The 25,585-nt window shown below is 50.5% G+C and overlaps 10 protein-coding genes across 10 annotated transcripts; 4 read left to right on the top strand and 6 right to left on the bottom strand.

Moving 5' to 3' along the window:
• Window positions 1-1,017: 1,017 nt before the first annotated feature.
• Window positions 1,018-2,760, bottom strand: COCMIDRAFT_5318 (uncharacterized protein; the record flags this gene model as incomplete). Its single annotated transcript, XM_007689775.1, has 3 exons — window positions 1,018-1,845; window positions 1,894-2,201; window positions 2,274-2,760. The coding sequence occupies 3 exons, from the start codon at window positions 2,758-2,760 to the stop codon at window positions 1,018-1,020; spliced, it is 1,623 nt and encodes a 540-aa protein (XP_007687965.1).
• A 304-nt stretch (window positions 2,761-3,064) lies between these two features.
• Window positions 3,065-4,129, top strand: COCMIDRAFT_56950 (uncharacterized protein; the record flags this gene model as incomplete). The annotated part of the gene is made up of 1 exon (XM_007689814.1): window positions 3,065-4,129. A coding segment is annotated over one exon (1,065 nt), but the record flags the coding sequence as incomplete, so codon positions are not given.
• A 752-nt stretch (window positions 4,130-4,881) lies between these two features.
• Window positions 4,882-8,691, bottom strand: COCMIDRAFT_95359 (uncharacterized protein; the record flags this gene model as incomplete). Its single annotated transcript, XM_007689813.1, has 1 exon — window positions 4,882-8,691. One exon carries the CDS (start codon window positions 8,689-8,691, stop codon window positions 4,882-4,884), a length of 3,810 nt encoding a protein of 1,269 aa, XP_007688003.1.
• A 1,106-nt stretch (window positions 8,692-9,797) lies between these two features.
• COCMIDRAFT_26334 (uncharacterized protein) lies at window positions 9,798-10,550 on the bottom strand (the record flags this gene model as incomplete). The annotated part of the gene is made up of 4 exons (XM_007689781.1): window positions 9,798-10,042; window positions 10,094-10,231; window positions 10,283-10,394; window positions 10,536-10,550. 4 exons carry the CDS (start codon window positions 10,548-10,550, stop codon window positions 9,798-9,800), a joined length of 510 nt encoding a protein of 169 aa, XP_007687971.1.
• A 679-nt stretch (window positions 10,551-11,229) lies between these two features.
• Window positions 11,230-12,592, top strand: COCMIDRAFT_36785 (uncharacterized protein; the record flags this gene model as incomplete). The annotated part of the gene is made up of 2 exons (XM_007689791.1): window positions 11,230-11,917; window positions 11,964-12,592. 2 exons carry the CDS (start codon window positions 11,230-11,232, stop codon window positions 12,590-12,592), a joined length of 1,317 nt encoding a protein of 438 aa, XP_007687981.1.
• A 698-nt stretch (window positions 12,593-13,290) lies between these two features.
• On the top strand, window positions 13,291-14,793 carry COCMIDRAFT_60433 (uncharacterized protein; the record flags this gene model as incomplete). The annotated part of the gene is made up of 1 exon (XM_007689812.1): window positions 13,291-14,793. A coding segment is annotated over one exon (1,503 nt), but the record flags the coding sequence as incomplete, so codon positions are not given.
• A 1,138-nt stretch (window positions 14,794-15,931) lies between these two features.
• COCMIDRAFT_95377 (uncharacterized protein) lies at window positions 15,932-17,113 on the bottom strand (the record flags this gene model as incomplete). The annotated part of the gene is made up of 2 exons (XM_007689811.1): window positions 15,932-16,734; window positions 16,789-17,113. The coding sequence occupies 2 exons, from the start codon at window positions 17,111-17,113 to the stop codon at window positions 15,932-15,934; spliced, it is 1,128 nt and encodes a 375-aa protein (XP_007688001.1).
• Window positions 17,114-17,969: 856 nt separating this feature from the next.
• Window positions 17,970-19,271, bottom strand: COCMIDRAFT_5311 (uncharacterized protein; the record flags this gene model as incomplete). The annotated part of the gene is made up of 1 exon (XM_007689774.1): window positions 17,970-19,271. The coding sequence occupies one exon, from the start codon at window positions 19,269-19,271 to the stop codon at window positions 17,970-17,972; it is 1,302 nt and encodes a 433-aa protein (XP_007687964.1).
• Window positions 19,272-20,002: 731 nt separating this feature from the next.
• COCMIDRAFT_36781 (uncharacterized protein) lies at window positions 20,003-20,369 on the bottom strand (the record flags this gene model as incomplete). Its single annotated transcript, XM_007689790.1, has 2 exons — window positions 20,003-20,176; window positions 20,244-20,369. The coding sequence occupies 2 exons, from the start codon at window positions 20,367-20,369 to the stop codon at window positions 20,003-20,005; spliced, it is 300 nt and encodes a 99-aa protein (XP_007687980.1).
• Window positions 20,370-22,800: 2,431 nt separating this feature from the next.
• On the top strand, window positions 22,801-24,154 carry COCMIDRAFT_95373 (uncharacterized protein; the record flags this gene model as incomplete). Its single annotated transcript, XM_007689810.1, has 6 exons — window positions 22,801-22,831; window positions 22,882-22,901; window positions 22,954-23,040; window positions 23,093-23,188; window positions 23,241-23,868; window positions 23,919-24,154. The coding sequence occupies 6 exons, from the start codon at window positions 22,801-22,803 to the stop codon at window positions 24,152-24,154; spliced, it is 1,098 nt and encodes a 365-aa protein (XP_007688000.1).
• Window positions 24,155-25,585: the final 1,431 nt, after the last annotated feature.

The raw sequence follows: 25,585 nt of genomic DNA, 5'->3' as shown, positions 1-25,585 counted from the left end.
CAACACTACCCTGTTTCACTCGTGCCCCCAAACAAGCCTTATGCAGCTGTAATTTGACTCGGAAACGCCCTTCGTTGGTCGCTCGAAGCCGAAAACGCCGGTCGGCAGGGATGCTTTCTCAGCGGAAGCCGGCCCTGGAACCTCTTCCTGGCACACGAGTCGATGCCGAATCGGAAATAAGTCAAGAGTGCTGATACACAGCCGCAGTGGCCTGACTCCAGCGCCCTCGAGGAAGAAAAAATTATCGCAGCATCAAGTCAACTGTCACCGCGACGCAACGGTTGGGTCGCGTTTACGTCGTTGCCCTCTGCCATCTTGGCTCAAAGCAGCAAGATCTTCAGGCACAATGCTCTCATACCAACATCAACCACCCTTTCCTCGCCAGCCGACGCCCCAAGGATCCATGGCTAAGCAACGCAGTCCAGGCCCTTGGAGCGGTGAAGGCAATCATATCGACAGGGCAGCCTGGCATGAGTCAGAGCTGACGGGTGTATCCCATGGCAGACCAGGATTCATGTTCTTGTCGCGGATAACTATAGATCCACTCCCGTAGCAACGTCACTGCGCTGCGCAAGCACCTCTTGGGCGCCATGCCAGGGGTTTCGCTTTTCTTCCATGCTAAGTACTCGTAGTTGACAGCCCTGTGTACTTACACGTAGTCACGGGAGCCCAAAGCCGAAAAGAAATAAAAGAAAAGAAAAAAGAACCACCAATCGGACCATACAATCCATATACTAGTCTCACACAAACTGGTTTTCAATGCACATATATCCGTATCTGACTGGTATTGCATTGCTAAGACTAAGAAAGCAATATCAAATGCATCCGACGCTCCGGTCCCAATTGCCGGGGTATCAAGCCAGAAAACCAAAAGCAGCTATCTTCCAATCTCCATAAACCGAATACCCATACACCCGCATCCAGCCGCACCCCTAACCTAGACTCCCTTCAAACGCCACATAGTACATAGAATCATATCCACAGTCACTCATCCTGTACGAAATCCCTCTGGTACCTTCAATCCCGTGGGCCAGTCACTTCGGCGCCTAAAGTGCCAGCCGCCACCTGTCCAAGTCCACCAAAGAAAGCAAGGAACAGGGCCAGCGCAGTCGATTCTCCAGCAGACACCACGTCACCGTCTGACAACGACCCATCCGATTCCATGGCCTCGACTTCTCGTTTCGTCTCTTCGCTTGGCTGATACGTAGTGTCCTGCTCGTCTTCCAACACATCCGCGTCAGATTCAGGGCTGTACACTTTTCCCCTGGTGCTCCGCCTGACAGGTCCAGTTGCAGAAGCCGGCTGCGCTGCGCTAAATGAGCCATTCACCCTCTTTGAAGGACGCCCACGCTTCTTAGGCGTAGTCGTTTCAAGAGCTGGCGGTGGCTCCTCGACGTGTTCCATGACTCTTGCCAATTCTTTCTTGAAAGTAACATGTTTTTCCTGGCTGGGTACCAGAAAAGAGAGTACGCTACTTTCCAGTATCGAATGAACATCTAGGTCTCTTATAAAGGTCCAGGTGAGCAGACTGATGGTGGTAAAGAACACATCAAGACTTGTAACACTAATAGCAGGATGTGTGCTGATGTGCTTGAGTTTCTGACCAGCATTGCTGATAGTCGCCAGAAGCTTGTTCGTATGAGGCGAATCGCTCCTTCCAAACGAATGTGCAAACATGTCCAAGACATGAGACCGCGAAGAGGGCCGGTTCACGTAGAGCAGAGTTGCCCAGACCCGCCAGTACACCAGGATAGAAGCCAGTGACAATGCGTAAAAGACCTTGGCATAAGAGCGGTGGGCTGCTGCCTTAGATATATGTTGATGACCAAGTGAGTAAGGAACAATCTGGATCCTGATTAGGCGAGAATGTCATAGCAGAAGCGCGCTACATACCTGTGGCGCAAAGGCGAAAGCAAGAGGCATGGCTAGATAGCTCACTCGCATCATGCTCTTGTCGCCAAACTCTGACACCAGCTGTGGGAACAAGTTGAGAGTGACGAGTGACGCGACAATACCCATGTCGTAAACGAAAGCGTACGGTGTGAAGAGCGTGTCATGTCGCGGCGAGTCCCCATTCTGCAGAGTTAGAGGTGTGTACAAGATGGTGATGAAGAACAAGCTCAAGGAATATCCCAGGCTTCCAATGGAGCTCAGCAGTACGAAAGACGCAATAGTAGTATCAGAGAGATTGCGCCTGCGTCCTAGAAGGGAACAAGTTAGCGACACACTCTAGAGAATCTCATGTACGGGATTGTTGATGGTATTCTGCGTACCTTCAGCACCCATAAAGATAGAGCTTGCTATCAGCCCCACAAAGTATTGGCTGGTGTAAAGGAATCCCTCGGGCTTCATGATTCCTACGGCGTCGAACTCGCGCACAAGATCTATATCGGCAATCCAATCGCCCAGATGCCATTGCCCTTGCTCACCAGTGCCATACCAACCACTCCATAAGCTCCCTGGGATATCCTGCTTTTTGTGCTCAGCCCATCGTACGTAGGAGATGGCGCGCCAAAGGAAGGCGAAGCTCCCTACTGAGAGCAGTGATATGAGCGCAATGGTGGAGAAGACAAAGGCATGACGTCGGCGCGTGGAGTCTTGAGAGCGCGTATGGGTTGATGGTGGCTGTGATCTGGCGGCGCGTCGAGTAGTGAGCAGAACGCGAGCCGTAAGGACTGTAACGAGCAAGACCTGCCCGCCGAAGAGTGCAATGGGAAGTGAGTTGCTCCTTGTGGCAGCGTCAGTCTCGACTGGCGCCATGGTTGCTGTGCGAAGTTTTGCGAAGATTAGACACTCAGATCAAGGCACATGGTGCGAAGGTGACAATAGTAGGTATGGAAAACAACAAAGCAAGCTGAACCAGCCTCAAGCAGCTCTCTCTTGTTTTGAACTGCGACGCGACCACAATTCCCCGCTCACGTCACTGCACGTCAATCTGGGAATCCCTGTCTCAAGCTAGGCCCAAATGAGCCCTAGCCGTCGATCTGGTACGGGCCGCCATCTTCGTTTTAGCATATGCGCGACGCGAACTCTCAACTCCAACGGCACCAATTCTGCATCCACCATGCCTCACACATACGGTGACGAGGACCTCGAAGTTGCCTCAGAAAAGTACCACGAGTCATCCGACGAAGACTTCGACCCCAATGCCGCCCCGGCCGAAGACGCATCGAGCTCTGAGGACGAAGACCATGTCACCATAGAGCCTGCACAACGCAAAGGCAAGCGAAAAGCGCATCAGGATGAGGAGCTGGACTCTGGAGATGAGGTCACCATACAAGCTGCGCGACGCAAGCGGTCGAAGAAGAAAGGGGGCAAGGGCAACAAAGACGACGATACCGAGCTGATTATATCCGACGATGAAGGTGGGGAGGGTGGCTTGGTCAAGACGCGGGCACAAAGAAGAACAGAGGGCAAAGAGGCCAGGCCGCTCGCAAGAACCGAGGGTGCGACCGTCGATGTCGATGCGCTATGGGCTCAGATGATGGCAGCGCCTCTAAAGCCACTACAAGAGTCCAAGACGCAAGAAGCCAATGCGCCAACGCAGCACACGCCCGTAACCAACATCCAAGTATCAGCCGAGGAAGAGGAACAGCTCACTGTCAAAAAAACCTTCACTTTCGCCGGCCAGGACACAACCGAAGAGAAGCAAATCCCCCGCTCCCAACTCGACAAGTACCTCAAAGACGGCTGGAAACAAGCCGAAGCCACACCTGCCGCCGAATCCCCCGCTCACTCCTCTTCCTCCCAACCCGACTCCAAAATCCGTCGCCCACTTCGCCGCCCCTCCCGCTTCGACCCCAACCCAACCGGCTATGTGCGCGCCCTCGCCCCAGAATTCCAACTCTCCTGGCCCCGCACCTCCACCCGCCCAGAACCAGAAACCGCCGCAGACCCAGACGCAGCCGCACTCCCCAAGAAAGCAGAGAAGACTCAGAAACTCAACGTCGTCGACAAGTCACGCATGGACTGGACGGGCTTCGTCGATAAAGAAGGAATCGCAGAGGAACTCGATACGCATGGTAAAACGAAAGAGGCGTATCTGGGCCGCATGGAGTTCTTGGCTGGTGTTGAGGCGAGGAGGGAGGAGGAGAGGAGGAATGCGAAGATTAAGGCTGTGGCGGCGGCGGCGGCGCAGCAGCAGCAGCATACGGTGGGTTGAGTTGAAGGGGCTTTGACATGGATAGGCTGTGTCGTAGCACGTATGTGTGCAGTTTTGTTTGTTGTTCATGATACCCATATATATTATTTAAGTAGAAGAAGAAAATATGAATGTATATACTCATCGAATAGTACTGCATGATCGGATTTGCTACGGGTGATGGCTAGGGTGGCTTGTTTGTACGTGGTCGCTGCAAAAGGAGATATCACGATAGTGTGGAAGTGGACTGGCACATTGCTTTTTGCATGGGAAAAAACAAAAAAAACACTTGCATGCTATGGAACCAAGTCACATGATGAAAAAATGAAAAAAAAGTCGCAATTGCAAACAAAGCAGAAAGTATTCAAACACGCAAGGTCGGCCCCAAGACATCTGCTGTTCCGAGCCAATGGATACATGCAACTGGGCAATGTATGAAATGACAGTAATGGAAATCCCGATGTACCCAGTCACAACTCTTATATTTCCCCCCTCTTTTTTCGGTGTTTTCCCTTGTCTTTCCCTTTCTCTTTCCTCTATCGTCGTCTTCTTCTCCTTCTCCAACAAATATGATACTACAATCATTCAAGATGTAGTAATGAATGGCATAGTGAGGCGTTGGGGTCGACTCGACAACTAAAAGCGCAAGTGCTGATGACATGTGGTATCGTTGCTTGCGCCAATAACTCGTCGAGATGACCGCGTGTGCCGTTGAACAAATGAGAATGGTATCCTTATTCTCAATACACGTCACCAAGATCCGCGAATTGATCTTCGAGAGCAGTAACAAAATCGTAGTCGTCTTCATTCATATAGTCCACTTCATCGTCGTAGGTTATGGTTTTGATGCGTCTTGGTTTGAGGTTCGCGCGGATGGGCAGTACCACGGATCTGGTCCCTTCGAAGCTTTCGGCCTTGAGCTTTGAAAGCGTGTATCCGGCCATCATGAAGATAAACCTCAATTTCTCGGGCCACGGATATCTGCTGTAGAGTGCCGATGCTTTGACCGTGTCCCAGTGACATGATCCATGCCGACGATAAGGTGCCATCCATGGCCTGATATTAGGATCGTCTGGGCTATCAGGCTGTATAGCCAGGTAACTTTGATAGCATTCTTCGATTGAAGCATTCCGACTCTCTACCGTATACTTTGTGTTTTTCCATATTTCATTCCACGCACCATACACACGTTCGAGTTTTACGTTCAAAGAAGTGAGCTCTTTTCTGATCACAGCTGTTCCTTCATCATGAAGGTATTCGTATGGATATAGTAAGACTTCATCCCGTTCAGCAGCGCTCCCAAGTATCTCCTTGACTTTCTCCATCGTCTCAATGTTGTGTGCCCTCACGACATCGAAGTAGAGATAGTCCAGTACGTTGTCTGGTTTGTAACCGTAGTTTTTCTCACGACATTTCGGAGTATCTGTCGAGATCCTCAAATTTTTGCAGGCTTCAGCTGCCACTTTGTAGGCCGGATCTTTCAGGTTGCCACATAATGTCTTTACGGAGCTGTTGTAATTTTTCTGAGTGAGGATGTATCCTTGCTTACTTGCATCGACGAGGAGATCGTGCACATCGTAGAGCTTTTCAAGGGTTCCGGAATGAACGCAGTTTTCGCGATAGGCCTGTCTCTCTGCTAGGATGGTTGCTTGGCCTAGCAGCGATGAATGATCACGGAACTCGAAAGCTTTTTTCAAAAATCCATCCACTTTGTCGGGTTTTCGAACGTCCACAATCTTCTTGAGCTTCTCGGTTCTTGTTTCGATGCCATAAAGGGAAGGGTCAGGAGACTGAACTGGTGCAGGAGCATTGGAGAACGGCTGTACAAGTGTATCCTCCCAGCAAATCCAGAATATGTCGCCGTCATAATCGCCTCCCTGCAGTTTACCAGCCAGGGGAAAAGGACCTCTGGAGGGAAAGACAGCCACATCTACTAAATGAGACAGCTGGGGATGTATAACCGTCCGTACCTTCTGAATATCAGAGCGGCGACAAGCAGGCTGGCGGGCGACTAAGACTTCCAAGTCCCTGAGGTCCGAGTATGTCTCGTTGGTGGTCTCGTCGACGAATGGCCAAGAGAACAATATCTGAATCTCTCCAGGATTCAATACTCCCAATGGATCTGCCACTCCGTACAAGAACGTTGATTTCTGAAGCGGCACACGTAGTTTAGCCTCTTGAAATATATGTCTATTCTGAATAAAGGATTCGAGATTCTGAGCAAGATACGGAAACGTCAGAGGATCAAAGCCAGATTCCAGTAGGTTGAGAACCTTTTCTTCAAGAGATGCTGGCTGACCAGCTCTTCCAGGGGTTTCGCGAACCTTTGTGTTTGCTCCGTTTCGGTAAACCCACTCATGCACCTTTGTGGCGTCTTGAAGAACATCTAGTAGATTTATGCGCTCTTTTTCAAGAGAGTCAGACATGAGATCAGATATCGCCTCCTTTGACACACCCCTATCAGCCAAGATCGGAATGAATGATGAATGCAGCTCAGATGGAGATGGGGTCGAACTGTAGTTTGACACTTCGAAAGTTCGATGATGAGGAGACTGGTCGTTTGGTGGCTCGAATTTCCATTGACTCCTGTTGATCTCGATCCAGGGCTTCAGGTGAATCGGATCCTTGGTGAATTTTTCTGCGCTAATGACCCAAATTCCTTTAGCACCCCCTATACGCCCCTGAAAGGCACTAGGTAGTGGATCGGTAACGCCTGTAGCCTTGGTGTACAGATCCCATATCTTTTTCGCCGCACCCACTGACATGACGCAACAACCATCATCCATAACAGTACGGCCTGGGAAAGACGGCCAGTCCAGTGTTGTGTCATTGAATTGTGTGTCTTCTGGGTCATCTGTGCTCGTTTTGTCATCCACATGCCGGATTTCCTCTGTATCGAAGCACAAAGTAGGTATAGTCCGGGAAAGGCCAAGATCAATGCGAGCAAAAGCCTTACAGAAGTTTTGGTTTTTGTTGAGATCAATAGGTAAGAACTTGTTCAACATTTCGCCCACTGTATACGGTTGCTTAATGCCGGCCCCTTCTGTGGCAAATAGAATGATCCGCTTGTCGTGAAGCATATTCTCGCGACGAGACTTGTCCTTCCTTTTTAGGTTGTCAATATGAAACACTCTCCATTTGCGTCCCAAAAAAGAGTGCTCTGTTAGCAACCACTCTTGCCACTTCTTTTTGATTTTGACCATGTCATCGTAAACGACGCCATTTGTTTTAGAAGAATTAAATTCGGGCAAATCCAGATAGAGGAACCGATCTGAACCAAACATTCGCTGTAGCCGACAGGACTTTTCTTCTTGTATCGGTAGTAGCCTGAGACACATGATTGAGTCTGCTCGTCTGGAACTAAAACTGAGTTTTCCCTTGAAGGTAAAACCATCCTTCTCCCGATTTACTGCTTGCCAGAGGCGATTAGGGTCGCGTGATTTGACTGTAGGTCTTCCCAAACTCTTAAAGTGACAATCAATGGAGTGCCAAAATGTTTGTGGGTCAGTTAAGATGTTTGGGTCGTCAACAACATCCACAATCGTTCGCAATTGAACAGAGTATTCTAGCGCAATGCGCAGACAGATAAACAATACATGGTAGGGAATATTTTTCAGTTCCACTGGAAGCACTTCCACGAAGAGACTCTGCTTGGGTATGTCGCGTATGTGGTATGGCATCTTATCCGTTGAAGAATCGTGTTGCTGGTGGTTGGTGGTGACCCCAGAGGGTTGAAGGCAAACACCCGGACCTGGCCGATCTTGCTTTTTCTCAACTACGGCTGCCACCTTGACAAGTTCCTCATCATCTACAGAGCCAAAGGTAGATCTGCTTTGCCCGTTGCTGTCTTGGGAGAAGCTTTTATTGAGGTCGATCTGGATGTCTTGCTCACATACCCTGTCGCTTTGGGGAAAACTAGCAGATTGCATTTCCGCTAGGATCAAACTAGCGTCATCCAAGGAGTCTATTGTGGTAGAGCTCGTTCTGTTTGTCGTCTTTAATCTTGGGCTGGATTGTCCATAAGCATTGGTGTCGCCGTTAGACGATGCGAAAGAAGTCGCTGCAGTATTGGCGGTCTCCTGTGATGAGAAAATGCTGTTGTTGAAGGACGTATTTGCGGATGTCGGACCGGAATCAGGTCGAAGCGAGGGTGCCATGTCGATGGTTGGTATTTTGAACCGATCCTCTGTATTACGCGATATGTTGACTGCCTGCTTTCCTCTCAAGGTTTTTGTCAATTTTGACGAGGTTCCATAATGATTGGAGTTCTCCAAGGGCCGTTTCCTTGCTGAATGCAATGAGACAGGTTTACTTGCCTGGGATGCCTTTGCTCGCCTAGAAGATGGAGAAGGCGATGGAGATCGTGCGTCAAACCGTGGGTCGATTTCATTGTCGGAGTCTTCATCTGTAGGAGATCCTGGATCTGGAGCGGTCTTATACGATCTACATGACTCAAGTGATGCTCGCTGATCTTTCTGGTCAAAATGTGGTGGACTAGGTGCCTGTGTTGTTTTGGTTGATTCTGTCTTCAGGTTAGTATTTATACGCATGGGGCTGAGCCCACGAAACACGGAGACCTAAACCTCAAGCTGTCATAGAAAGTGCCAATGTAGTCGACATGCCTGTGGCGTACAAATGCCAGAAACTGGGGAGTCTGTCAGGAAAAGGAGTACTGACTGCGAGAAGAAGAAATAGGGCTTCTGGGCTGGCTAATGTTGTGCGTCTGGGTCTTTAGGGACGGTCTGTATGTCTTAAATGTATCTGACAGTAACGTGTGAAAAAGACTAAGTCGCTCGTCGAGTCGTTTTTGCCGAGCCCTAGACTTGAACTCCTTAATTGTCTGCAGAAGGGCTTCCTTATTTCGGTAATACAGGAACTTGATAAACTCGTAGATTTGATTGCGTTCGTCATATCGGTTGAATTTTGATGGGGAATAGTGGCCACGAAGTTGGATGTTAAGATCGAAGTCTCTGTTGACAGATTCTATGAGTTTGTTGAGGTCTTCTCCTGCCTGGTAGCGGGGCGGCGTGCCTGGAAGCGAGGGAGGTGCGGGAGGACCCTTCGCCCTAGCATGATCCATCATGCGGGGCAACAGCTGTCCTGCTTGTCTGATACCAAATTCAAGGAATAACCAAAACACAAGCAAGTATGAGAATGTTAAGAAAAAGGAGTCTCGGGTGTGCCGGATTGTAAGGTTGGTCGAGGCAGCACTCCAAGGCTGAGAATACCTTGCCTGGGCGGCTATCGTTTCGGTGATGAGAGTGCTGGTCTGTGCACGACGCGTTCTCGCGGTGTCACGGGAGTCTCATTCACGCAAACGGAAAACCGGGTTTTCGCACCGCAACAAACAGAGGCCGTCTCGCTTATGCAAACAAGAAGCAGGGATCTGGAATTGACTAGATAAGTGGGGTTAGTATTTGATGTGCATAGAAGCCCACCCAACGATGCATTGACAGGGTACAGTAGCGGCACAAGGCAAGAAGTGGGGTGAATCGGGAAGAAAGAATAACATGTGTCACATATGACTCGATAACGGTCGTCTAGATTGGTGCCGTGTCGTTTTTTCGACTTGTGGCGGATATCCCAACCATGCAATAGGTATTCGTGAAATTCAAAATGAACCGTGAACCGACCCCGCGCCTTGAGCCGTCCAAGCTTAAACCTTCATCTCCTCGAGACCGTGCTTCCAGACAGTAACGAAGGGGGTGACACCATCCTCACGGTAGTTGAGGAGGACGATCATGCCGTCGGGGTTCATGGACTCGCCGGTGTAGAACTCGAAGTCCTTGAAGTTGGTAATGATCTTCTTGGCAAAAGACTGGGCTCCAGTCTCGAACTCCTTGATGGCGGCCTCGTCAGCACCCTTGGCCTTGAGGGCCTCCTTGACTGCCTTCATGTAGCCTGGTCATAGTTAGTACTGGTATCGTGGTGGACTGTGGTCATTTTACGCACCCTTGAGGTATGTGAGGTAGCCCTTCTTGTCGAAGCCCGTCTCGTTGAGGCGGAAAGAATGGACGACATCGATCTTGGTCTCGACCTGGTCTTCGGCACCCTCTTCCTGCTCCTCGGCGGAGGCATTGGCACCAGTGTCTGCAGGGGTGTTAGGCTAGGTAAGTGTATCGTTGTGGCACTAGCACGCACCGAAAGTCTCGCCTCCGATAGTGATCTTGGAGCAGTCGGCCTCGTAGGCGACGCCGTCAATCTCCTTGAGGTTGTACGAGTCGGAGATGATCTCGTCACCGGTGAGGATGTCCTGAAAACGTGTCAGTACTGTATGTCTGCATCAGGGGCAAGGCGCTTTTCCGCCGGCGCAGGCTGTAATGAAGCGCAACAGGGAAGGCGGGGTAGTTGCGCGGGCAGGGGCAACGGCGTGCGGGCAGGAGCAGCAACGCACCTTGTAAATGATCATATTGGCGGTGTGGTGTATGTGCAGATGTGGTGATGGGTGGGAGAAAGAGTGTCGGCTGGTCGGGGGGCTGGAGGATTCTTTCTTTCACTCGGGGCGGAAAGGAAGCGCGGGACTATAAGGGCGTGAGAGAGAATTTGGTGGGGTCGAAAATTGGGTTTGAGGGTGGTCTAGCCGGAAGTGGCCTGTGGCTAGTGGGTGGCGGCTCCAGTGCTGAGTATGCGCGCACAGGGCGTTGTGTGGCGGTGGAAGTGGCCTGGTTTCTCAGGCACTTTTGGTCCGGCTGGGCAGGCGAAATGTCATGATGCGCCCGTACGTCGCGCCAGTGCTTCTCCCTGTCACAGGCAAAGCACCAAGCAGCACCACCCTCACACGACTTTCTCCCTCGCCTCGCTCTGCTCTGCCCACCTCAGCCTCTCCTTTCCGAGCCCTCCGCCGCCGACCATTTCAACCAAGGGCTCATCCTCATTTGCCTCCCACCTGCACCTGCCGTTTATCCGTCTGCTGCATCGCTCCTTCTCCCTAATTTCCTTGCTCCACCGCTCCCGGGCTCTTGCTGTCGCCCGTCATCGCCCAAGCCTGCCCTGCGCCCCTCGACAAGCACTCTGCACTCCCCCAGTCGCCGTTGCATAGCTACACTTGCAATCCACAATTCGCTGCCCTGGAGCACCATTGCTGCACCATGGCGAGCGCAAACTCAACTGCATCCTACGACCTACCGCCGCTGCCTGAATACACCCTTCAGCCTCTACAGCCTCTCACATCATGGGCATCCGACGCCTTCATACAAGCCGCCCTCCCCGTTGTCGGCTACTGGTTCGTGTCCCTGATATTCCACGCCATTGACGTATACGACCTGTTTCCTCAATACCGACTGCACACGCCCGCAGAGGTCCTGAAGCGCAACCACGTCTCGCGATACGAAGTCCTGCGCGATGTCATACTCCAGCAGATCATTCAGATCATAGCGTCCTTCAGCCTCTCCATGTTCGACGATGCCCCAACTACTGGAAAAGCCGATTATGACGTCGCTTGGTATGCCCAGAAGATCCGCCTTGCACAGCGCGCAGTTCCATATGTCTTGTCCGCAGTTGGCCTTAATCCAGTCGCCCTGGCCTCAAAGCTTGCTTCGTCCCAGCCAGTTCTCTCTTCGGTCGTTGCTGGAGGGAGATACCCAGCGCTCCTACAGTCAGTAATAGTCGCCGGTGAGCAGACGCTGGTCCCGGCCTTTGCTTCCTGGGAACTGGCTGTCGCTAGCTTCGCCTACTGGTACGCCATCCCTGCGTTCCAATTTAGCGCTGCCATCGTCATCATGGATGCATGGGAATACATGCTGCATCGCGCAATGCACCTAAACAAGTGGTTATACGGTATGCTCGGCTCCTAAAATCCCCAGTGCTTAGCTAACATAGACAGTGACCTTCCACTCACGTCACCACCGACTCTACGTCCCGTATGCTTATGGTGCACTATACAATCACCCAATTGAAGGTTTTGCGCTAGACACCCTTGGCGCTGGTCTCAGCTACCTTCTCACCGGTCTGACCATGCGGCAATCCATGTGGTTCTTCACCGGCTCAACCATCAAGACTGTCCTTGACCATGGCGGCTATGCATTCCCCTACGACCCTATCCACTGGATCTTCCCCAACAATGCCGCGTACCATGATATCCACCACCAGAGCTGGGGCATCAAAACCAACTTCTCACAGCCATTCTTTGTCTACTTGGACCGTATCGGAGGCACCATGTACAAGGGCGACGTGGCTGCGAAGTACGAGCGCGCCCGTATCACGGCACAGCACAAGCTTGACCAAGAGAAGGAGAATGAGGCAACCGCTGTCCCGGCGACTACTGCAGTCTCCAGCCCATCTCAGGAGGACTCGTCGCTCCCACAAGGAGCTTCAACCCCCCGCATTTCAAGAAAAAAGGCGACCAGCATTTCATCATCGGCGGGAACAAACTTTAAAGATTTGACAAACAAAGTCAATCAAAATCTCCACGGCAGGAGAGCCAATGTTTTAGGGTTGGAGAGCTCACATTGATTCCACCCACTTGTTTCATTTGTAGACAAGAACCATCGGGTTGCTGTAGGTAATGTCTAGTCCTAGTGCTACAAACTTTCGTTTCTTTTGATTTGATTTCTTGTATTATCTGGTAGCTTCGGCCTTGAGCTGCTTTGCGTACTATTTGGGATATGGTTTTATCTTTTTCATCCTTGACTCATGCACTATACGATTCTGGAACGGCGTTCACTGCATGGCTGGATCACTATTGAAATTAAGCCCTATTATTGACTGTATGAAATCTTTCCGCCTGTGTTCTGGTCCTTGACTGTTTTGGCTCGTCTTCTTGACGAGTAGGCTCTGCGCGTCATCTTATAATGCCCATGTTTCATTCAGTATTCTTTTCTGATAATGCCTTCGACTCGCCAGTTAATGTCTCTAGGGTTGCTTCCAGTCTCAGATTTCTGATCCAATTCTGAGATTCACTGCCATTTTAGCACATTGTGGACTTTTCCATGTTCCAACATTGTATCACTCTCTCGCTGTTCCAAGAGCCGTGAACACTAAAACCCAACTTGACATTTCCCACAATGCATGTAACTCTTCACCGTGTTGTTTATTCACCATGTCACCTTGAAAAGGATTATATGCCCGTTCACTCCTTTCCAACCCCCTATTGTTTCTCGCATCCCACAAGGTGACATCCTTATAAAGACACTGTGCCAGACGGTATCAAAATGGTTTCTTTTTTGGGTCGAATGGAGACTCGCCGTCTTCACGGCACTGACATGAAGCGCTTGGTGCGCATTCTACGAGATGTCCCAACACCCGGCGAGGAGCGTTATGAGCGCAAGCTGGCACTCTACCGGAAGTTCACCAAGTTGGATATCCAGGATCTCCCTCGCCGCTTACGCTCCTCTCCTCTACTCTTCGGGACTTCTGGAAACCTCTGCTGTATCCACAAAGGCCTAGATGCCCATTTAATCAATGACATATGGGCATGGGTGAAGCACGAGTTTGAAGGCGCAACTGGCCAGTTCCTTTACCCTCTGATCATGTGTAATCTTCTAACCCCAGACAAAGAGTGGAGGGTGCGTCAAATGGAACCCGTGCTGCAAATGTGGCGACGTGATTTCAAACTTGATGCTTCTGCGCCTCCTGGCCGTGAGCCCATCTACTGTGGAGACAAGTGGCGCTATCAGCGCGATCAGTGTCCAGCTTGCATAATGGCGCGCATTGCCTCTGATGAGGACGTCCTCTCCGCTCTCTTTACGGGCATGGTCGGCCGCTTGAGCACCAAGAGTCTGGCAAATCCCAATCCCGCTCCTGACACTCCTTACTGGGAAGAAACGAGTTCAAAGCGTGTACGCTTCGTAAAATACTGGATGAGGACGACCCGTGGCGGGGAGAGGGCCCTTTACGAAGCCGGTGACCTTGGTATGAGACTAAAATTTTTGATGCTCGAGCGAAGGCACCAAAAGGAGTCTCTGTACCAGACGCTCTCTGGAACAACAGCGACCTCCTTTTCAGATACATCCTCCAATCATAAAAAAGGTGAGCACTCAGTTCATATGCAGATCGACACAAAACTAGGTCCGAACCCTCGCCCTTTCAGCGTAGAGCAGTTCTCCCCGGCAGAAGCCCTAGGCTTCGACATGCGCGAGAAGCACAACTACAACTCTACCCAATCGTACCGACAAGACACGCGCTCAGCATACCATCAAGATACCTACCCAGCCTCCCCTAGTAAGTCCTCATTCTATTCCTCCTACCACCACCAGCATTCAAGCACGTCACTGAACCCCAGTGATAGCATCAGCATGACAGCTCTCCATCCCGCGCCCCTCCGCATCAAAAAGCGAGACCCAACCCACGGCCACCACCGCAACCCTTCCTGCATAAGCACAACCAGCACTATCCTCTCCTATAACGGCGGCCCCTCACAACACCCATACCAACGCGACCCCTTCACCAACCCCATTTACAACATGTCCGAACCAGCAAAACCCCAACAGGCGGAGTTATATCAAGAAAAGTATCGGAAACTCTTGGTTGCCGATAACCCTTTTACTCAACAACCTACCACAACATTTAAACCCGAGCAGCGCGACACTGGGCTTCCGCGGCCCAGGCAAGCGTCCATGTATTTTGCGTACGGGGACAGGAGGTTTAACGGCGGACGCTTTGATGGCGTCGATGAGGAGCCGAGGCGCGAGGAGCTTGAGATGTGGGACAGGGAGGCGCGCGAGATGGAGCGGGAGCGGGAGAGGGAGAGGGAGTCGGATACGGAGTCCGAAGGGAGTAAGAGGTGTACGCGGTGGGAGGATTTTTATTAATATGTGTGTGTGTATGATGTTATGACTTTATTTTTATTTTATTTTTCCAATTGACGATGTTATGAGTTTATTCTCTCTTTTTTCAGTTGAAGTTGAAGTTGCTTGTGTGGAAAGGTGAAGGGAATGGGTGTGTGAATGTGCTGGTTTCTTGGGCATGTAAGTCCTAGGCTCTTGGACATGTGGGTGTACAGTGCATGTTGGAATGGTCATTGTGATGTGATGTGATTTCTAACTGCCTAAACGGTCCATGTTGAGTGCATTTTTTGTGATGAATAGTACTTTATGGTGCAGTTGCGTATAGGACCCGAGTATGCACAAAAAATGGTACCTGTCTCAAGGCAGAAGATTTATGCGGTGTACTTGTTTCCTTTACCCAGAGAGTATCTTCCGGAGTCTGCCTTGTGGTGGGGTCCTTGGGTAAGGCTGACTGGCAGCTAATTAGCTTGACAGTTTTAGGCGTCCAGGCTGACGTTGAAGCGAAGTAGTGTGAACAAGAGGGGCTGTCATCTAGTGGGGTATAACGTTATCATTACACTTTTTTGTTCAGCTTTGTGTACGTGTAGAATTTAAAATTGTGTTCAAGGCAGCAAGGTAAACACCATCTTGAACGAATGGATGAATTGACCAAATTAGTACTTGAGTAAAGAAACTTTTCTCAATCCTTGAACTCTGAAGACCTAGAAACCTCATAATTACCTTTGAAAAAAGCAGACTGCCTCCCAAGTTGTATCGCGTGCAGTTCCATGCAGCAGAGAAAAAAAGGGGGTATCATATGTATGCACCTGGAGCCCAAAAAAGAGACACCTACAATCCCGTGTATTCCTCGACAAACGCCATAGAGACAGCAATCAGACCCGCCCAATAAGCGCCAGGATTCATATCTGGACAACGTATTTGTCAAAGTATTCTGGTAGTGGTACCCCGCAGTGTTGATTATTGCAAGGCAGACACGACATTTCCCCACATATGCTTCTCACAAAGCCTACACAACCACCTGTAGCACCAGTCATGCAGCTGCTTGGAAGGGAAGTTGGAAGAATCCCTACTTCCTGTGCAGGTCCTTGGAGGTTCTGTCCAATCTGCGATGAACTGCACCCATGACCACCTTGAGAATACCCGCTGCAGTCAGTGACTCGCCTTCTGCGCCACTAAAAGGAACGGTATCCACAATATCTCTGAGATTGTCGTCCTCGGCCAATTCGGCGAGCCCGTCATCAAGCTGCTTGAGATGTTCGCGTGCACCGGGCTCCCGACCCACCTGGAAGAACTGGATACCGACTTGCCACGCAGGCGCGTCGAGCTTATCAAGCTTCTTGGCGGCCTGAATAATAGTAGACTCGACATCGTCAGAGGGCTCGCCATCGGTGATGACAATGATGTTAATGGGCTTAGTTTTGTCGTCCTGTTCGTAGCGCTGGAGATAGGGTTTTAGGATCTTGTGGAGGCGCTGGCCAGTTGGTGTGGCGCCGCCAGGTCGAACAGTCTGGAAGATTTCGATAATAGTACTGGGACTAGTAATCCTCTTGTAGAGGCTCGAGTCAGGATGGTTCAGGAAGTAGATGTCGATGCCGTCTTCGTCGTGGGCTGTACAAATTGGTGTGATGGTCGCAAGGGCCTCCTGTGTCTCTCTCCATGAACGGCCAGCCATGGATCCTGAATCGTCAATCAAGAAAATAGTATCAAAGCTCCTGAGGAAAGCGTACGGGTCGGAGTCTGAATTTGTTGTTATAGACGGCGACTGGAATGCGCTTGCATTTTGAGCTGGGCCAGGTGTATAGGCCGGTGGGGCTTCATTGTTAGATCCGGAGGCGTTCATAGCTGTGCTACCTAGTGATCTGTCAGTATCTAGAGGGGTAAATGGCGGAAACATGTCCAGCTCAGTGTATATGACTATCTTACCTGGCCTTCTTGTAGCTGATGACGGAGAAGTAAATGGGCTAGCAGACGAAGGTGGTGGTGCGAGGCCGCTATTACGGGATCCGGCCCTCTTGGGGCTGACCGGCGCAGCTGTAAGTGTGTTGTTCTGTGTCTGACCCGTAACCGCTGTCCCCCGCGCTGAGTGATCATTACTCGAAGTCGATGACTTGCGCGTCGAAAAAGCCCTTTTGACCTTGCCGAGCATACTTCCTGGCTGTAAAGTTGATTGAGGTTGCAGGTGGAGTGAATGGTGATCCGAAAAGTTGGTAGGAGTTCTGCAGTACTGAGAAGCAAGTGAAAACGCCATTGAGCTTAGGCCAACAAACGTGGCAAGAGTAATTCCGTTAGGTTGTTTGCAGTTTCCGAGATAAAGACCCTTGTTCTTGGGTGTATAAAGAGCTTGTGTTTGTTCCATGGTTTGATTGTAATCTCTTTATACAACTGCAAACAATGGCCACTCTGCCTTGGCGGCTGCCTGCATGTCTCGTTTATCACGCAATAGCCAGTTTCGGCAATCGAGGCAGATAATTCTTCAGCAGAGTCTATCATGTGTGCCCCGACTTTTCTTCTTACTGAAAAAGCGTAAGTTTGCTCAGCCGAGTGGCAGTGGCGCATTCATGCACAGCCGCATCATGACTTACATACTAGCGCGTGACCAATCACCTGCACAGCCGAGATCAATCAACGTGACATTAATTCAATTCCGCATTACACGACGATTAATCGTTCAGAGGTACAGTTCTGCACATTCGCGCACATGCATGTTCTATTCCATGGAAAAGTGATATGGGAAACCCTTTGAACCAGACTAGTGGTACCGAGTAGATAGTCCCCGTCTACGGAATGTTGAGATAACAACGACCTTCCGTTTCTGGTACCCCAAGGAACGAGGCGTTTCTTAAGGCAGGATGCTTCTTCTCAGATCTTTATCTGAAGTCCGCATCCCTCCATAACAAGGGAAAGGGTGGGGTGAGAGTGAGCGTAAGGCCGAAGGCACCCTGATGATGCGGGCGAATCCTGCGACAAAGGTACTCCAGCTCAGGCTGAATTCCACCAACGATAGACAAAGACTAGCTAGTTCACGAACGCCATGTACATGTATATGATTTAGGCTTCAAAGTACACGGGGCTCAACAAGCCCGTAGTCAAGCATCGAATATGCACTAATCCTTTAATGCACGTACGTCTCTAGGAGTCCAATCTCTCTCGCTAGCCATGAACATATCCCTTACCGCCACGTGCCTGGTAAGGCAGCCACTCGATGTTACTTGGGGTCCTTTTCGTGTGCCCCCGTTAGCAAGCAATCGGTTACCCGTCAAAGATCTTGGGTGAGCCCACAACACCGGTCTCTTGGCTAATTGCCAGGCGTACTCGGTTCGACGGGTGGTCCAACATTCAGCGCAGATGCCAACGTCCGGACTGCCGGTATCCAGACTAAGATGGCTCTGTACAAGATCTAGAAGCGGAAGCAATCGTGATCGTAGTCCGCAATGCGCATGGTTGTTGTCGACTTGGTAATTGGAGCATTGGCGAAGCGACGACAGAAGACGGTCAACGTCTCCGAGATAATATGTTGGCTCTGTATTGTCGTAAATCTTGCCTTGCAGACGCACGGTATCAATCTTGAAAAAGAAACGAACCATTTCTCCAAGTTGAAACGAATCACACTGCAACGATGTATCGTAGCCAAGCTTGCATTGTCGCTCTCCAGAAGTATACAACTTGAGGAAGTGCGACTGCAGTGAGTTGATCGTTTCCAAAATGTACTCCCGCCGCTGAATGAGCTCGTCCTCGACGCCATTCGGTATGTCCCACCAAAGCGCCTTTGTATGGTCCTCCCCTGTGCCCGGTTGCCATTGTATGGAGTCTCGTATGATCAAATGCTTCGAGTATCGCGTTACCCACGATGGGTGGTCAAAAAGAAGACCGACTAACAGCTTCTGTCGTATTCTCTCTTCTGTCTGTGATGTATTTGGTTTGCCTCTTGACTTGGCGTCGAGGAGTTGCATGTACTTTTTCTTCTGTACGTATTTCGAAAGGCACGCGACGGCATCGAATCGATCGGCCACGACGGCGAGGTTGGCCAGGTTGGCGACGGGAGGGTTTGATACGGCAAGGTCTAGGCCATGGATGGCACGGAGAAAGTCTGCGAGCAAATTGCGGATGGATGAGACTTTAGCCACTGCTACTCGACCGACATTGACAATGGATATGTGAGGAAGCACGTCATCAGGTGCATCGCCAATATTCTTGTGCCCGCTCAATCTAAGGGCCTCAAGCGACTCTGCTAGCTGCTGGCCTTCATGAAACCGGTGACTGAGTAGGTTTTCGAAGTATCGCGAGTTTTGCTGGAGGATCTTGGAGTCGACGCGGTACGAGAAACGCTGTCCTCCCTCTTCCTGGGCAACGTCAAGGATGAGATCGCCCCCGGCTGCAACGACTAACAAGCCCTCTTCGTCCGACATGGTTCAGGCTTGGTGGTGTGACTGTGCAAGGCGTACTTCCTCATGGGTATGGCCAAAACATGATGACTTGATTCGATGGCGATTCGCTTTGGTGCTGGGTGACAAAGTCGGAGACTGAGGTCACAGCCCACGGGCGGAGCGATGCCTTGTCGGCGGGCTAGCCAATAAGGGGAGGCGAACTGCGGATAGTGGCGCTGGCCCCTTGTCCAGGCAGTCTACACACCCCTCTACACCACCATTTGACCTTGCATTCACCTTCTAGCCCCTTATATTACTTCTGGGTTTTAACTAGACGGCCTGCTCACTAGATTGTGTCTGCCCGTTGCACTGCCATTGTTGAGGCGGGCGTTTTACCATGCGGACATCACGTAGACCGTTGATTGAGAAATATGCGCATTTGTATTAATACGTCTGTCTTCCAAGCCAAGAGCAAGTGAAGAGAGACTTCAAGTTGAAGATAAAAAAAATCAAACAAGGGAAATATAAACTCCGTTCTGCATGCCGGGTATCTTCCCACGCGCCAATGTCGTAAATCTAGCACGATAGAGACGGTGACCTGAAGACCTTGGCGTCATCCTATATTATGGCCACTCGCTCAAAACAAAAAGAAAATCGTCAAAAGACTGCCATGGCGATGTCGCAGACAGGTGTGCACATGCCGGACATGTGCCAGTACATGATGGGTGAGACGCGCTAGTTTAGCATGACAGTCCGTCGTGTGTGACTGGGTGCTAGCGGACACGGCGAGTTGGGAGCTTCATTCGCATCCACTCGTCGCCGACAATCGCATGGCCGACACGCGAGTCGTAGAATGCACGCTGGCGCTGAGCGCGCTCAACGTAGGTGAGGCGGTGCCTGTGTACACGACCTTTGGTGTCGCGTATGTAGTCGTACTTTTCCTCGCCCTGGGAACAGTTAGCATAATGATCTTGAATCTCAAGAGATGACGGGACAAGAAGTGTTGGTACTTACGATAATAGCCCATATAGCCTGCTCCTGGGGGTTCATCTGGCAGTAATAGGTTGGTCGAGGCAGGGGCTTCTCGCCACTCAGTCGGCTGGATATGCTGTCCACGCTGGAGCGGATGGAGAGGACCATGGTGAAAGGCGCGACGGCGGTACGGTGGTGCGGATCTTTGTTGGCGTGGGGGTTGGTGGTGGTGGGAACGCTCGCCGCAGAGGGCTTGGGATGTGCGTTACTGGACGAGCGTGTCGATCGTGTTGACGTTGGTGTTGGAGTGGTGACGTGAAGTGACAGACGGAAGTTGATTCATGAAGCAAAGGAAGGAATAAAGTAGTCTGGGGAATAATGCAACAATGCAAATGCACAATGTTAAGGCGTGACCCGTAGTTCGCCCCACGATGGTTGGAAACGGCAAAGGTTTTAATCGCGCAAGTCGGAGGGCGAAACCGGCATTGTGTGGGAACCGTGGTCGGCTGTCAACGTCTGGCGATACACAGAGCGAGGGAATGTACAGTTAATATACAACTAACAGGGCTGCAAAGGGTACAATCCAGGAGCAATCCGGGGCATCATCATGGGCCGCCCACGGGGAACTCAAAAGTAATTGCGCCTTCCGCACTACGCGCATGGTTGAAGCCTCCCAAGACATGCCGAGAAAGACCAGCCCAGACACAAGGGAGCACCTCTGTCCACACCCAACCACCACGCTGCAGATCAGAAGTACACGATGCACAATGGTGCTCGAAACATTGCATCACCATGCTACGCCGGCCTTGGCTACCCAAGCAACGCAACCGTGTTGCGCGGCGCCCAGCGGAGCGGAGGCTTGTCGGGACAAGAATGAATCAAGAGCGTCCATGTTGGGTAAACCAACGCGCATTGCATCTGAGGCGCAATCTCCAGATCTGCAAGCCCAAGACACTTGGCGGGGGATCGACAGGACAGTGTGCGGCTTGAAATGAAGCATCTCGGGACTTGTAGCGTGCGGGTGAGAGAGATCGCCAGAGGCTGCGCACGACTGGCTAGCTGGGGCGCCATCCCGCATGCACATCACGACGCCTTGCTATACCACAGCCCACCATACGCCCAGTGTTTGACATATTCATCACATGTAATATCCCCTCTTGGACTGACTTGGGCGGCCCCTCAAACCTTGATAATGAGCCAGCTTCCTTGACACCCGCGACCTTCTGTCCGTGGGCGCCAACACATCACCGTCTTTCAGGGGCTGGCTTCTCGAGACCCTTTGTCCAGCTTGCTCACTTGCTTGTAGTGTACAGCATCATACATACCCATCCACAGGCTGTTCCATGTGTTTGCTGGTCCGGGTGTGCTCTAGGCGATCCACACCATGTGCGCAACTACTCGGCCCGCGCCACGACTATTGCTTTTGGTCAACAGCACACGACGCTAGAAGTCTGGCAGCAGAAACATAATTATGCACCAAATAACCACTGCAAACCCAACGTTAGCCTCAGGCCGTTGAACACCAAGGACGAGATGGGTTGAACTTGAACGGCTGGGGTCACAAGGGTTCACCAGCCTTCGGACCATGACAGTTCCACAGTTCCGCTTGTGTACAACCACGACTGGGCAAATAGCCAAGCAAACAATTACGCCTAGGCTTGTTTTGTAGTAAGAAAGCAAAGGGAGGCTTCCGGGGCTTTCCGTCATGATTTCGCCCTGCAACCAGCCAAAGGGGTCGGCCAAGCCCAGACTGCGGATTCCTGTGGTTGCTTTCCATGTAACCATCCTTTCTCGTATCCTCCCTTTTGCTTCTACCTTGGCAAATTCTGTTCAACCGTGCTCAACATCTGGAATTGCTGTCAAAGACGAATAAAACCTTATCAACTCCTGCTCAGTGGCACTTGGCATGATGACCCGCTGCTGGTCATGAATAAGCAAAATCTAATCTTGAACGGCAAAACACCCACACACACACACACACACACACACATAGGAAATCTTGGTGCGCATTGCCAATGGCACCGGTCACCTAGAGAGGTACTACAACATGAGAAACCCCTCACTCAAGTGCCTTCAGCAATGAGCACTGATTGAGCATGTACGTAGCGATTACGATTCGTCCATGTTAACTTCTACCGAACAAGGAGTGTAATTGGTTCTGTCCACATGAGTCTGTGCTCAAAGTTACATGCAGCGTTTGTTTCATCTCTTGTGACAGACTGGGCTGTCTTCCAAGTCACGATGGACCTTGGGACCCGGTGTGTAAGGTCACTGATTATCCAGATTTACCCCCGTAACAACTGCGACAACAATTGACATAAGCAATATCGTGACAACGTCAGCACGGATACGTAAGCCGAGTCATTGAGGATCATTATTCGGTGTGTTCAAGTGTCAGGAAGAGGGGACAGAGTTCGGCATGGGCGATTACTGGTAGTAAGCTGATATCCGGCGGGTAGCGGCCGACGTCGGAGGATTGCTGCGGCTTCTGGCGGGGCTCACCTTCATACGTGGGGTAGCTTCCGGACGTTGCCATCAAACCTGTGCGCGCCATATTTTCTCATTTTCGAAAAACATACCAATTGCCCATAGAAGAAAAATGCCTGTGCACAACATTGTCGTTCTCGCTGGTAAGCTGCAGTGTTTGAAGTCGGGCATTACAGTACTAATTCGCGTCCAGGTGATGGCGTCGGCCCTGAGGTAACAGCAGCATCCACGCGTACCCACCACGTCTACTCACTGATATTTCTAGGTCGTTGCTGAAGCGATCAAAGTTCTCAAGGTCATTGAGAAGCATACCGATAATACCTTCAACTTCCAGGAGCATCTGTTTGGAGGTGTAAGTTGGGTGCTATGACGTAGGAGTCGGAACCGATCATAACGTTCTACAGTGCTCGATAGACGCGCACAACAACCCTCTTACCGACGAGACCCTCACAGCCGCAAAGAATGCCGATGCCATCATTCTCGGTGCCGTTGGAGGACCAGTACGTGATTGTGTACCATCAAAAGGGCGGCCCAATCTAATAAACGGTGTAGAAATGGGGCACGGGCAAGGTGCGCCCAGAACAGGGTATTCTCAAGCTCCGCAAGGAACTCGGGACCTTTGGAAATCTGCGACCCTGCTTCTTCGCCTCCGACTCGCTAGTCGACTCCTCGCCCCTCAAAGCCGAAAATGTGCGGGGTGTCAACTTCAACATCATCCGTGAATTGACTGGTGGCATATACTTTGGTGACAGGAAAGAAGATGAGGGCGATGGCAAGGCAATGGATACTGAACCATACAGTGTCGAGGAAATTGAACGCGTTGTACGTTTGGCTGGCAACCTTGCCTCGGTCGAGGACCCACCAGTGCCTGTGTGGAGTTTGGACAAGGCCAACGTGCTCGCGACATCAAGGTTATGGAGGAAAACATTCGAGCGTATCATGAAGGACGAGTACCCGCACCTCAAGTCAGGCACCCATCTCATCGACTCCGCCGCCATGCTCATGATCAAGAACCCACGCGCGCTGAATGGTGTTGTTGTCACAAGCAATCTATTTGGTGACATTATTAGCGACGAGGCGAGCGTTATCCCAGGCAGCTTGGGTCTTCTACCAAGTGCCAGCTTAGGCGGTATCCCCGACGGCAAGACAAAGCTCAATGGCATCTACGAGCCTATCCATGGTAAGTTCCGACGATATCCACAAACATTGCGCCTGCTCACACATACATAGGATCTGCACCAGATATCGCTGGAAAGGGCATTGTTAATCCCATTGCGACCGTCCTCTCCGTAAGCATGATGTTCAAGTACTCTCTGTGCCTGCCGGAGCTTGCGCAAAAGATCGACGAGGCAACAAAAATCACTATTGACAATGGCGTCCGAACCGCCGATATCGGCGGCAAATCAAGTACAAGCGAAGTTGGTGACGCGATAGCCGCTGAATTAGAGAAGCTGCTGAAAAAGTAATTTTGGAATGCGAGCAAAATGTACTTAGCATCTAGTCATGATTCTGGCCGAATAGCGATGCTTTACTCGTAGCCCTTTCCAGAAAAAAAGTTCGATTTTACATCTCTCCTCCATGCATCCTAGGCTAGCCTCATCAATGTACATGTGATTAATACGGAACACTTTCTTAGAAATACCCGGCCTGGAAGTGAATACTAAACTTGATAGTAACATGTCTAGTATACTTGTACGTCTACTCATTGTTCGTGTCGATCATACATCATGTTATGAGACGGAATGGAAATCGAACGAATGATCCTGTGTACCAATACATAGAGTCCGGCAAAGTATACCATGACTGCTCTCGGAAACAACACGCGTCCCGCCACATAAGCAAAACTCTGTAGAGTCATATCTGGTAGAGGCTGCCTTGGCAATGCAACAAAAACAAGATAAATCTAGCCAAGATTTACTGCACCCATGGTACTTACTGATGTAGTCTACAGCAGGTTTGAAGGGCGTAGTCAAAGTAAAAATGATGTAGAGTATGCTGCTTAGTAGGAATCACACATATTTCTTTTTGATACATAATCGGGTGGCCTCTCTGTAGATGCTGGGTTTGATGACGCGCTTGGTTACGCGTTTTAGCCACGCAGTATGTAAGGGCTAGTGTCGCAGTGAACTGGCAAGAGAGGACGGGATTGGTACCCGGATACTAAGATTTTAGTAGCACGTTGATATGGCGCTACGCGAGATGTCTTCTCGAGAAATAAAGTCTATGCATACGGTAGTATCGCCTTTTGGCTCTTGATCCTGGGGAAAAGCCTTTGGAAAAGCCATCGTTTAGAGATAAGAATTTTTACCACGATGGAACATGGGATAAGGTGTGAGCACAGAGGTATCCACCAAAGGTGAAGATGGATCTGAAACAGATCGAATCCACTACCCAGCCACCAAAAAAAGAAAGAAAAAAGCAACGGCCAAGTCGAGTGGTAGTCTTTCTTGGCCGGTAATCGTTTTCCACCGTCGTACCGAGCGGAATTCAACTTTTCCCGACTCCGATCGGAACCAAACTGTCCCAAACCATGGGTGAGTGCGCTAGTTAGAAAACTTTTGAAAGGAAACCCCGTCCAGGAGCAAGATATTGGAAAGAGGAGTTTTAATCAGTTTCGACAAATCTTAGAGCCACATTGTCTCTATGAATTCTTCGCATGTCAATAAAAAATATAATTCTACTTCTTTGGATCAGTTTAGCCTATAGCGTATTGGAAGTTTTTTTTTGGAAAGAATAGCAGAATATACCCTAACCTACGAGAATTGGTCATAATTCAATTGGATAAGATAACTAAATCAACTATGGTTGCGGGGAAGGAAGGAGAGTAGCGAACTGGGGTTGCGATAGAGGCAGTAGGATAACCAACTCTGGTTGCATAAGGATGCGCAACGCAACGC

Source organism: Bipolaris oryzae (assembly GCF_000523455.1).
Source record: "Bipolaris oryzae ATCC 44560 unplaced genomic scaffold scaffold_65, whole genome shotgun sequence".
Taxonomy (NCBI): Eukaryota; Fungi; Ascomycota; class Dothideomycetes; order Pleosporales; family Pleosporaceae; genus Bipolaris; species Bipolaris oryzae.
This window is presented reverse-complemented; position numbering and strand designations above follow the sequence as displayed.